Genomic DNA, 12,500 nt, shown 5'->3' on the forward strand with positions numbered 1-12,500 from the left:
TCCACAAGCGATGCTGAGATCATTATTCATGCGTTCGTTACGTCTCGTCTCGATTACTGTAACGTTTTATTTTCAGGCCTCCCTATGTCTAGCATTAAAAGATTACAGTTGGTACAAAATGCGGCTGCTAGACTTTTGACAAAAACAAGAAAGTTTGATCATATTACGCCTATACTGTATATACCTTTATATACATATATACATATATATACACCTATACTGGCTCACTTGCACTGGCTTCCTGTGCACTTAAGATGCGACTTTAAGGTTTTACTACTTACGTATAAAATACTACACGGTTTAGCTCCAGCCTATCTCGCCGATTGTATTGTACCATATGTCCCGACAAGAAATCTGCGTTCAAAGAACTCCGGCTTATTAGTGATTCCCAGAGCCCAAAAAAAGTCTGCGGGCTATAGAGCGTTTTCTATTCGGGCTCCAATACTATGGAATGCCCTCCCGGTAACAGTTAGAGATGCTACCTCAGTAGAAGCATTTAAGTCTCATCTTAAAACTCATTTGTATACTCTAGCCTTTAAATAGACTCCCTTTTTAGACCAGTTGATCTGCCGTTTCTTTTCTTTTCTTTTCTACTCTGCTCCGGGGTGGACCGCTAGCCTGTCCATCAGATGGGGACATCTCTACGCTGCTGACCCGTCTCCGCTCGGGATGGTTCCCGCTGGCCCCACCATGGACTGGACTTTCGCTGATGTGTTGGACTTTCACAATATTATGTCAGACCCACTCGACACCGAGGATGTCGTTGTGGCTTGTACAGCCCTTTGAGACACTTGTGATTTAGGGCTATATAAATAAACATTGATTGATTGATTGATTGATGATAATGATGACGATGATGATGATGAGGATGATGAGGATGAGGATGAGGATGATGAGGATGAGGATGATGATGAGGATGATGATGATGATGAGAGTGATAATGAGGATGAGGATGATGATGACGATGATGAGGATGATGACGATTATGATGATGATGATGATGATGATAGAATAGAATAGAATAGAGTTTTATTGTCATTATGATGATGATGACGATGATGACGAGGATGAGGATGATGATGATGATGATGTTGTGTCCCCCAGAGAGGACCCCCACAGGGTGGTGGACTTCAGAGGCGGTCCCTTCCTGAGCACAGCGTCCAAGGACCGCACGGTGCGTCTCTACTATGTGGCGTCTGAGGCCAAACATGTGGCGCTGATGAAAGGTCACGTGGGGAGCATCCGTGTGGTTTTACTCTGTCCTGACAGGGAGCTCGTCATCACCGCCAGCTGCGACTCCAGCATCAGGTCAATAGTCTCCTTCACCATACAAAACTAATAGTCTTCTTGCTTTGTGTCCTTCATCATACAAAACCAATAGTCTTCTTGCTTTGTGTCCTTCACCATACAAAACCAATAGAATAGCGTTCTTGCTTTGTTATTGGTCAGTGATTGCTATATAACAAAAAAAATCAATAGTGTTCCTGCTTACAACCGCGTTGTCAACCATTTTAAACATTTTGTAAAAGTTTTGAGACTTGTCGAGTGCTGAAAAACAAAATGATGTTAATTTTTCATCTTGGCTTTATTTTGACACATATCATTGGAACAAAATCAAGAGTGATCTTGCTTTGTTATTCGGCAGTGATCGCTTAAAGGTTGAAGAGGACATTTTTCATTCATAAAGTGTTAAAAACCAACAGATTCCACCTTTGATCATAGATATCTTCGTCCTGTTGTGTCAGGTGATAAGAAAAAATCAACGGCGTTCTTGCTGTGTTATTGGTCAATGATTGCTATATAGTAAAAAAATCAATAGTGTTCCTGCTTACAGCCACTAGTCAACCATTTAAAACATTTTGTAAAGGGTTCTGAGACTTGTCGAGTGCTGAAAACAAAATGTTAATTTTTCATCTTGGCTTTATTTTGACACATATCATTGAAAAAAAAGCAATAATGATCTTGCTTTGTCATTCGTCAGTGATCACTTAAATCTTGAAGAGGACATCTTGCATTCATAAAGCGCTAAAAACCAACAGATTCCACCTTTGATTATAGATATGTTCGTCCTGTTGTGTCAGGTGATAAAAAAAATCAATGGCGTTCTTGCTTTGTTATTGGTCAGTGATCGTTTAAATGTGGAAGAAGACACAAAAATCAATAGTGTTCCTGCTTACAGCAACTAGTCCACCATTTCAAACATTTTCTGAGTGCTGAAAACAAAAGGATGTACATTTTTCATCTTAGCTTTATTTTGACACATAACATTGGGAGAAAAAAAATCCATAGTGATCTTGCTTTGTCATCGGACAGTGATGCCGGATTTTTTGTGTTTTCGACCAGTTTGAGTTCTCCGATCTCCCTGGCGGACATCAATCCTTTGTGTTCCCGCCTCATCTCCGCGCGGTGACGAGACCCCTATTGATTTTGCCACTTGCAGGTGTTGGAGCGTGCGGACGGACCAGTGCGTGTTGGTGCTCTACGGCCACTCCAGCACGGTCAACTGCCTGGACATCCACGCCGACAGACTGGTGTCCGGGGCCAAGGACTGCACCGTCAAAGGTAAGAATACTATTCATTTTGAGGCCTATACAGTATACTTTGACATTTTTTTGGGGGGTAAATATTGCATATTTTCTGTTTTTGTCACAAAAAAACAGAGTTTTATTTGACAAAAAGGACATCAAATATAAACCTTTTTTTTTAAAACTTTACATAGATCTGAAGTTGATCTAGAGATTTAAATGTAAAAAATTAATAAAAATAATAATAAAGATATTTGACACATTTGAAACATTTCTATGATTGAGACACTTCCTTGAGTGGAGCCTTAAAGGTAAAAAAATATCAATATATTGGTTTTGAAAATTAAAAAATACCAAAATGGCCCCTGCATGCCTTGATTTTTCAATGTGTGGCCCTCAGTGTAAAACGTATGGACACCCCTGATCTACACTTTTTATTTGTATTTTTTTATTTTATAAAAAATTTATAAAATAGTTTTAATTAAAAAAAGAAAAAAAATATTTAAAAAAAGAAAATAATGTTTTACTTAAAAAAAAATGTTTTAACATTTTTTATTAAAAAAAAAATGTTTTAATTAAAAACAAAAACAAAAAAATTAACAGTTTTTCTTTTTTTTCTTTTTTTTTTGCTAGACAAGTGTGTAAGTAAAAAAAAAAAAAAAGTATGGCTGATTAAAAAAAATAAATATGAGTGGGGCCTGTTTGGATCCCCAATAATTTTTGTAACATTTTTTATTTAAAAAATAATAATAAATGTTTTACTTTAAAAAAAAAAAGGTTTTTAACATTTTTTATTAAAAAAAAAAAATGTTTTAATTAAAAAAATCTTTTTTTTTTAACAGTTTTTATTTTATTTATTTATTTTTTGCTAGACACTTAAGTGTGAAAGCAAAAAAAAAAAAAAGTATGGCTAATTAAAAAAAATAAAATATGAGTGGGATTTTTTTCATTTATTTTGAACTTTCATTGCTCAAAAAATAATAATGAATTAAAATCCCTGTTGTTATTAATTTCTGACATATTAGACTTTTTATTTGTATTTTTTTATTTTATAAAAAAATAAAATAGTTTTAATTAAAATTTTTTTTAAAAAATGTAACATTTTTTATTTAAAAAATAATAATAAATCTTTTACTTAAAAAAATGTTTTTAACATTTTTTATTAAAAAAAAAATGTTTTAATAAAAAAAATAAAAAAAGAGTTTTTATTTTTTTATTTATTTTTTGCTAGACACTTAAGTGTGAAAGCAAAAAAAAAAAAGTATGGCTAATTAAAAAAAATAAAATATGAGTGGGATTTTTTTCATTTATTTTGAACTTTCATTGCTCAAAAAATAATAATGAATTAAAATCCATGTTGTTATTAATTTCTGACATATTAGACTTTTTATTTGTATTTTTTTATTTTATAAAAAAAATAAAATAGTTTTAATTAAAAAATTTTTTAAAAAATGTAACATTTTTTATTTAAAAAATAATAATAAATGTTTTACTTAAAAAAAAATGTTTTTAACATTTTTTATTTAAAAAAAAATGTTTTAATAAAAAAAATAAAAAAATAGTTTTTATTTTTTTATTTATTTTTTGCTAGACACTTAAGTGTGAAAGCAAAAAAAAAAAATTATGGCTAGTTAAAAAAATAAAATATGAGTGGGATTTTTTTCATTTATTTTGAACTTTCATTGCTCAAAAAAATAATAATGAATTAAAATCCATGTTGTTATTCATTTCTGACATATTAGACTTTTTATTTGTATTTTTGTATTTTATTAAAAAAAAAAAGTTTTAATTAAAAATTTTTTTAAAAAATGTAACATTTTTTATTTAAAAAAAATAAATAAATGTTTTACTTAAAAAAAAGTTTTTAACATTTTTTATTTAAAAAAAAAAAAGTTTTAATAAAAAAAATAAAAAAATAGTTTTTATTTTTTTATTTATTTTTTGCTAGACACTTAAGTGTGAAAAAAAATAAAAAAAATTATGGCTAATTAAAAAAATAAAATATGAGTGGGATTTTTTTCATTTATTTTGAACTTTCATTGCTCAAAAAAAAAAAAAAGAATTAAAATCCATGTTGTTATTAATTTCTGACATATTAGGCTATTTATTTGTATTTTTGTATTTTATTAAAAAAAAAAAGTTTTAATAAAAAACTAATTAAAAAAATTACAACATTTTTTATTTAAAAAAAAAAAATGTTATACTTAAAAAAAAATGTTTTAACATTTTTTATTTAAAAAAATGTTTTAATTAAAAACAAAAACAAAAAAATTAACAGTTTTTCTTTTTTTTCTTTTTTTTTGCTAGACACTTAAGTGTGAAATTTATTTTGAACTTTCATTGCTAAAATAATAATAATGAATTAAAATCCATGTTGTTATTCATTTATGACATATTTAAGGCTCCAATTACCTCACATCAAATATTGCACTTTGGAATTTTTTTTGGGGGGAAATATTGCATATTTTGTGTTTTTGTCACAAAAAAACAGGGTTTTATTTGACAAAAAGGGCATAAAACATAATCATTTATTTTTGACTTTATATAGATCTGAAGTTGATCTAGAGATTTAAATGTAAAAAAATAAATAAAAAAAATAAAGATATTTGACACATTTGAAACATTTCTATGGACCCTTTCTTGAGTGGAGCCTTAAAGGTAAAAAAATATCAATATATTGGTTTTGAAAATTAAAAAATACCAAAATGGCCCCTGCACGCCTTTATTTTTCAATGTGTGTCCCTCAGCGTAAAACGAATGGACACCCCTGATATAGACTTTTTATTTGTATTTATTTATTTAAAAAAAAAAAAAATTGATTTAATTTAAAAAAATAATAATAATATTAACATTTTTGAATTTTTTATAATTTTTTTGCTAGACACTTAAGTGTGAAAGCAACAAAAAAAAGTATGGCTAATTAAAAAAACAAAAAGTGTGGGATTTTAGTGGGATTTTTTATTTTATTTTGAACTTTCATTGCTCCAAAAATAATAATGAATGAATCAATGTTGTTATTCATTTATGACATATTTAAGGCTCCAATTACCTCACATCAAATATTGCACTTTGGAATTTTTTTGGGGGGAGAAATTTAGCATAATTTGTGTTTTTGTCACAAAACACACAATTTTATTTAATAAAAAGGACATAAAACAAAAAAACATGTTTTACTTAATATTGACATTTAGACCTGAAGTTGATCTAGAGATGTAAGCGTTGAATAATAACAAACTAAATATTGATATATGACACATTTTTAACATTTTTAAGATTGAGATTTTTTGTATCTCGTGCACACGAGAAACTTTTTATAAAGTTATAAAAAAACAAATAACATTTTTTTTTAATTTTTTTGTTTTTCTTGCGCACAAGATTTTTTTTTTGTGCGCACGAAAAACTTTATAAAGTCATAAAAAAACAACAACATTTTTTTAAAATTTTTAGTTTTTTTAGACATGTATCTCGTGCGCACGAGAAACTTTCTCGTGCGCACGAGATACATGTCTAAAGAAAAAAATATCAAATTTTTAAAAAATAATTTTTTTGTATCTCTTGCGCACAAGAAACTATCTCGTGCGCACGAGAAACTTTTTATAAAGTTATAAAAAAACAAATACAATTTTTTTTGAATTTTTTGTTTTTTTGTTTTTTTAGACATGTATCTCGTGCGCACGAGAAACTTCCTCGTGCGCACGAGATACATGTCTAAAGAAAAAAAAAATAATAAAAATTAAACATTTTTTTTAAAATAATTTTTTTGTATCTCGTGCGCACAAGAAACTATCTTGTGTGCAGAAATTTTTTATAAAGTTATAAAAAAACAAATAAATTTTTTTTTGAATTTTTTTGTTTCTCGTGCGCACGAGATACATGTCTAAAGAAGAAGAAAAAAAAAAAATTATAAAAAAATAAATATCCCCCATGTCCCTCCAGGGGCTCCGTCCACTTTGGACACCCGTGCTTCAGATCTTCCACACCAAACTCCTCCAAGCGCACAACAAAAGTGTCAACATGGACTTTATTGCTCTTGTTTATGTTTACTTCCTGACCGAGCCGGGCCTTTCCCAAACGATGTGTCCAGTGTGGAGTCTGCAGACGGAGAAGCACCTGGAGGAGTTCAACTTCAAGCACCGCAAGTCGGTGCGCTGCGTGAAGATCAACGCCACCACCGTGTTCAGCAGCTGCGACCGCGGCGTGGTCAAGCTGTGGGACGCCGAGAACGCCACGCTGCTCAGGGTGAGGAAGAGGCCCCGCCCCCTGCCCCTCCCCTCTAACGCTCACCCACGCTTGCAGACGATCAACGCCCACGGCCACCCGGTGAGATGCATGTTTGTGGACCGCTGGCACCTTCTGACCGCCGACACCAACGGGCAGGTGATGGCGTGGAGCAGCAGGGGTGACGCCGAAGGTTGTCTGATGACCTTCAGCCATCCCAAGTAAGCATTTAGAGTAGCCAGTGTGCAGCTCACGTCCACTCGGACAAATACTCACTCACAAGTGACTCTTGATCATTCCGAATCCATTCCTAAATATTAAGAAACTCATTTTTTTAAATTGAAATTTAAATTGAATTTGTTTTATTCTTAAAATAATCGGAAAAAGATTCGAATCACTCCAAGAGTCGGAATTGACTCGTGGGTTATTGCAAGATTCACATCCTTACTACCCATCGAAAAGGATGTTTCGAAAACTGCCATGTGGGGAAAATGTCACAGTTCATGTTGGCATTCATCTTTCCCCCTGAAAGAACCGCAGCTCCCCCGGGCCGGCAGCACTCGTGCACCCCCAGACAATGACACCTATCTTGATACTTTTTTTTTACACAATAATGAAACCCGTTTTGAAAAAGTGTTATTTTCCGACCAAATAATACATTGTGAGAATCGGTTTGAATCGAGAATCGTGTCGAATTGACTCATAACTCCACGAATTGAATCGAATCGTGAGTCGGTGTAAGATTCACATCCCTACTGCCCATAAATTATGTTATAAAACTGCCATGCGGTGAAAATGGCACATCTACATGATGGGATTTATGTTTCCCCCCTGAGAGAACCGCAGCTCCCCCGGGCCGGCAGCACTCGTGCACCCCCAGGCAATGACACTTATCTTGATTTTTTTTTTTTTTTGACACAATAATGAAACCTGTTTTGAAAAGGTTTTATCATCATTTTCCTACCAAATAATACATTGTGAGAATCGGTTTGAATCGAGAATCGTGTCGAATTGAATCGTAACCCCACGAATTGAATCGAATCGTGAGTCGGTGTAAGATTCACATCCCGACTACCCATCGAAAAGGATGTTTCGAAAACTGCCATGTGGTGAAAATGTCACATGAAAAATTGCCATGTGGTGAAAATGTCACATTTCATGTTGGCATTCATCTTTCCCCCTGAAAGAACCGCAGCTCCCCCGGGCCGGCAGCACTCGTGCACCCCCAGACAATGACACTTATCTTGATTTTTACTTTTTTTTTTTTTTTGACACAATAATGAAACCTGTTTTGAAAAGGTTTTATCGTCATTTTCCTACCAAATAATACATTGTGAGAATCGGTTTGAATCGAGAATCGTGTCGAATTGAATCGTAACCCCAAGAATTGAATCGAATCGTGAGTCGGTGTAAGATTCTCATCCCGACTGCCCATAAATTACGTTAGAAAACTGCCATGCGGGGAAAACGTCACATCGACATGATGCGATTTATGTTTCCCCCCTGAGAGAACCGCAGCTCCCCCGGGCCGGCAGCACTTGTGCACCCCCAGGTAGTGACACTTATCTTGATACTTTTTTTTACACAATAATGAAACCTGTTTTGAAAAACTGTTATTTTCCGACCAATTAATACATTGTGAGAATCGGTTTGAATCGAGAATCGTGTCGAATTGAATCGTAACCCCAAGAATTGAATCGAATCGTGAGTCGGTGTAAGATTCACATCCCGACTGCCCATCGAAAAGGATGTTTCGAAAACTGCCATGTGGTGAAAATGTCACATTTCATGTTGGCATTCATCTTTCCCCCTGTAAGAACCACAGCTCCCCCGGTCCGGCAGCACTCGTGCACCCCCAGGCAATGACACTTTTCTTGATTTTTTTTTTTTTTTTTTGACACAATAATAAAACCTGTTTTGAAAAGGTTTTATCGTCATTTTCCTACCAAATAATACATTGTGAGAATCGGTTTGAATCGAGAATCGTGTTGAATTGAATCGTAACCCCAAGAATTGAATCGAATCGTGAGTCGGTGTAAGATTCACATCCCGACTACCCATCGAAAAGGATGTTCCGAAAACTGCCATCCGGGGAAAACGTCACATCTACATGATGGGATTTATGTTCCCCCCGGAGAGAACCGTAGCTCCCCCGGGCTGGCAGCACTCATGCACCCCCAGACCATGATGACATTTATTTTGCTTTTTTAATTGTGATGGATTTTTTATACAACAATGGGACCTGTTTCAAAAAAGATTTTGTGATCATTTTGATACCAAATTGCGAGAGTCGGTTTGAATCGAGAATCGATTCTGAATCGAATTGTCACCCTAAGAATCGAATCGTGAGTTGATGTAAGATTCACATCCCTACTACCCATCGAAAATCCTGTTAGAAAACTGTCATGCAATGAAACGTCACACAGTTCATGTTAATTCATGTTTGCCCCTTTAAGAACCACGTCTCTCCCGTGCCAGCAGCACTCATGCACCCCCAGACCATGATGACAATCATATTGCTTTTTTTATTTGCGTCGGCTTCTCACACAAAAGCGGTAGTGTTTTCGACTCATTGCCAGTTGGGTAGTAAATCTACACAAGCTGCACACTGACTTCTCCAACGTACACGCCCACAATGCCGCACGAGTGCCGCACGACTCACACAATAAACGACACGCCCCTGCAGGGAGGTGAAGTCCATGGCGCTGGCCTTCCTCAGAGTGATCACGGGCTGCGTGGACGGCAAGATCCGCATCTTCAACTTCCTGACGGGCGAGTGTCTGAGGAGCGTGATGGTGGAGGCGGAGACGGGCCGCATCCTGTCGCTGCACTTCAGCGAGAACAAGTCAGTGGAAACGTGCTCTCTCTCTCTCTCTCTCTCTCTCTCTCTCTCTCTCTCTCTCTCTCTCTCTCTCTCTCTCTCTCTCTCTCGCCGCGAAGCCCAACAAACGTGACGGGGTTTGTCCTCCTCCAGCATTCTAGTCAACGCCACTTCCTGCGTGAAGCTCTACCACTTCGCCAAAGTCTTCTGGGACTACGCCGAGCCGGCGGAGGCCGGAGAGGAAGCCCCGGAGGTCGCCGCCAGCGCCGCCTCCTCGCCTCGTCACTCCACCCAGCCGAAGGGCGAAGGTCAAGGTGAGCGAAGGTGAAATGGTGAAGATTCTTGTAAAAAAAAAATCAAACGTGTTTACTCGCAGAGCAACGCAGAGGTCTTCCTCACTCGTCATCATCGTCACGCTACAAGGAGGACGTCGGCAGCGCCAGGACGCACTTTTTGCCCAAAACGCTGAATCCCAACTCCAGACGACCGTCGGAAGGAACGTACGCAGGCGGAAGAGGGCACAGGAAGACCGTGTGATTCAATTAAACAAAAAAAAAAGAAAAAAAAAAAGGGACAAGCGGTAGAAAATGAATTAAAAAAAAAAAAAAAAAAACTAACTTCATGACTACGTCAGAAGAGCATAATCATAGCGATGTTGTCAGAAGACGCCCCCTTGTGGCGAAGGGGCAGGCAGCACACCACAGGACTGAGAAAATTATGTTTAAATAAATATTATTTTCAGAAATATTGTTACTTTAATGTGCCATTCCAATTAATATGCTATAAATACCATTTTGTTGATCTTTTCATGCAGGTCTGCGCAATTATTTTGACTCGGGGCACCAAATTTAGAGAACAAATGTGTCTGGGGGCCGGTATATCTAACACACACACACACACACACACACACACACACACACACACACACACACACACACACACACACACACACACACACACACACACACACACACACACACACACACACACACACACACACACACACAGTGGCCTAGTGGTTAGCGACTATAAAAATGGGAGCCATTACCTCCCTGCTTGGCACTCAGCATGAAGGGTTGGAATTGGGGGTTGAATCGCCAAAGATGATTCCCGGACCGCTGCTGCTCACTGCTCCCCTCACCTATACCTATACCTCCCCCTTGTGTCTGTGCTGTCAACTCCCTACAACCAAAACATTATTGTGAGGTTTTGTATTATTAGTGTTCCTAAAAATAGGACCAAAGCACACATACTGTACAGCAGATTTCACAGCTTATATATATATATATATATATATATATATATATATATATATATATATATATATATATATATATATATATATATATATATATATATATAGTTTTTTTTTTTTTTTTTTTGATTATTAAAAAAATAAAAATAAAAATATATAAAAAAATAAATACATTTACATTTATATTAACTACAATAATTTATTATATATAGATAAAAAAGCTAATATCCTGGAGAACATTTGATTTTTTAGGTATAATTTTGCTTTTATGTGCAATTTAAATCGATATAAGTTTTTATTTCAATTTTAATGCATCTGCCAATAGTTGTCAGTACCTAAAAAGGCCACTAGATGTCCCTGTTGTATAAATTAATAGTAAAAGCTGCAATGAGTTCACGTTGTTATTTTTCTGCGGATTATTCAGTTTTCATTCATGTTCACCTCATTTTATAATCTGATTAAAATGTTGTTTTAATATTTGTTAAATTATTGGCTTTTTTGCGCATAATTTGCCTTATGAGGATAAAAAAAATACTATAACTATAACTATAATAAGAAAATTCTCTGTTGGACCTAATGATTAATTGTCGCCGTCATATCATATCTATTTTCTACCGCTGGTCTCCCGTAGAAAATGGATGGATGGATGGATAAATGTTTTATTTTAAAATATTTTTTTAAATTAAAAAATCCAAAATAAATTAAACACCCCACCCCAAAAAAAAAAAAAAAATAAAAAATACAAAAAAAAAAAAAAATATATATATATATATATATATATATATATATATATATATATATATATATATATATATATATATATATATATATATATATATATATATATATATATATATATATATATATATATATATATATATAATTACAGATGTTTTAGCTGCATTCGGGCGGAAGGCGGGGTACAAAAAGGACCAGCGGTAGAAATGGATGGATGAATGGATAAATGTTTTATTTTAAAATATTTTAAAATATTTTTTAATTAAAAAAATCGAAAATAAATTAAAAAAAACAAAAAAAACAAAAACAAAACAAAAACAAAAACAAACAAAAAATAAATTAAAAAAACAAAATAAATTTAAATTAAAAAAAAATAAATAAATAAAATAAAAATAAAAATAAAATTATATATATATATATATATATATATACATATATATATATATATATATATATATATATATATATATATATATATATATATATATATATATATATATATATATATATATATATATAACAATTTTTTTGTTTATTAAAAAAAAAAAAATATATATATATATATATATATATATAAAAATGAATACATTTACATTTATATTAACTACAATAATTGATTATATATAGATAAAAAAGCTAATATCCTGGAGAACATTTTATTTTTTTAGGTATAATTTTGCTTTTATGTTAAATTTAAATCGATATAAGTTTTTATTTCAATTTTAATGCATCTGCCAATAGTTGTCAGTACCTAAAAAGGCCGCTAGATGTCACTGTTGTATCACTTAATAGTAAAAGCTGCAATGAGTTCACGTTATTTTTCTGCGGATTATTCAGTTTTCATTCATGTTCACCTCATTTTATAATCTGATTAAAATGTTGTTTTAATATTTGTTAAATGATTGGCTTTTTTGCGCATAATTTGCCTTTTGAGGATACAAAA

The 12,500-nt window shown here is 33.5% G+C and overlaps 1 protein-coding gene across 1 annotated transcript in view; it reads left to right on the top strand.

The window, feature by feature from the left end:
* LOC133655223 (F-box/WD repeat-containing protein 10-like) overlaps positions 1-10,262 on the top strand; it is a 19,984-nt gene extending 9,722 nt beyond the window's left edge. The window contains exons 5-11 of the mRNA XM_062055192.1: positions 1,105-1,308; positions 2,441-2,562; positions 6,610-6,764; positions 6,822-6,964; positions 9,430-9,588; positions 9,718-9,878; positions 9,941-10,262. Coding sequence (XP_061911176.1) covers positions 1,105-1,308; positions 2,441-2,562; positions 6,610-6,764; positions 6,822-6,964; positions 9,430-9,588; positions 9,718-9,878; positions 9,941-10,101 — 1,105 coding nt within the window. The 3' untranslated portion in view covers positions 10,102-10,262. The remainder of the gene's footprint in view (positions 1-1,104; positions 1,309-2,440; positions 2,563-6,609; positions 6,765-6,821; positions 6,965-9,429; positions 9,589-9,717; positions 9,879-9,940) is intronic.
* The last annotated feature ends 2,238 nt before the right edge of the window (positions 10,263-12,500 follow it).

The sequence above is a fragment of the Entelurus aequoreus genome, linkage group LG08, assembly GCF_033978785.1.
Source record: "Entelurus aequoreus isolate RoL-2023_Sb linkage group LG08, RoL_Eaeq_v1.1, whole genome shotgun sequence".
Classification (NCBI taxonomy): Eukaryota; Metazoa; Chordata; class Actinopteri; order Syngnathiformes; family Syngnathidae; genus Entelurus; species Entelurus aequoreus.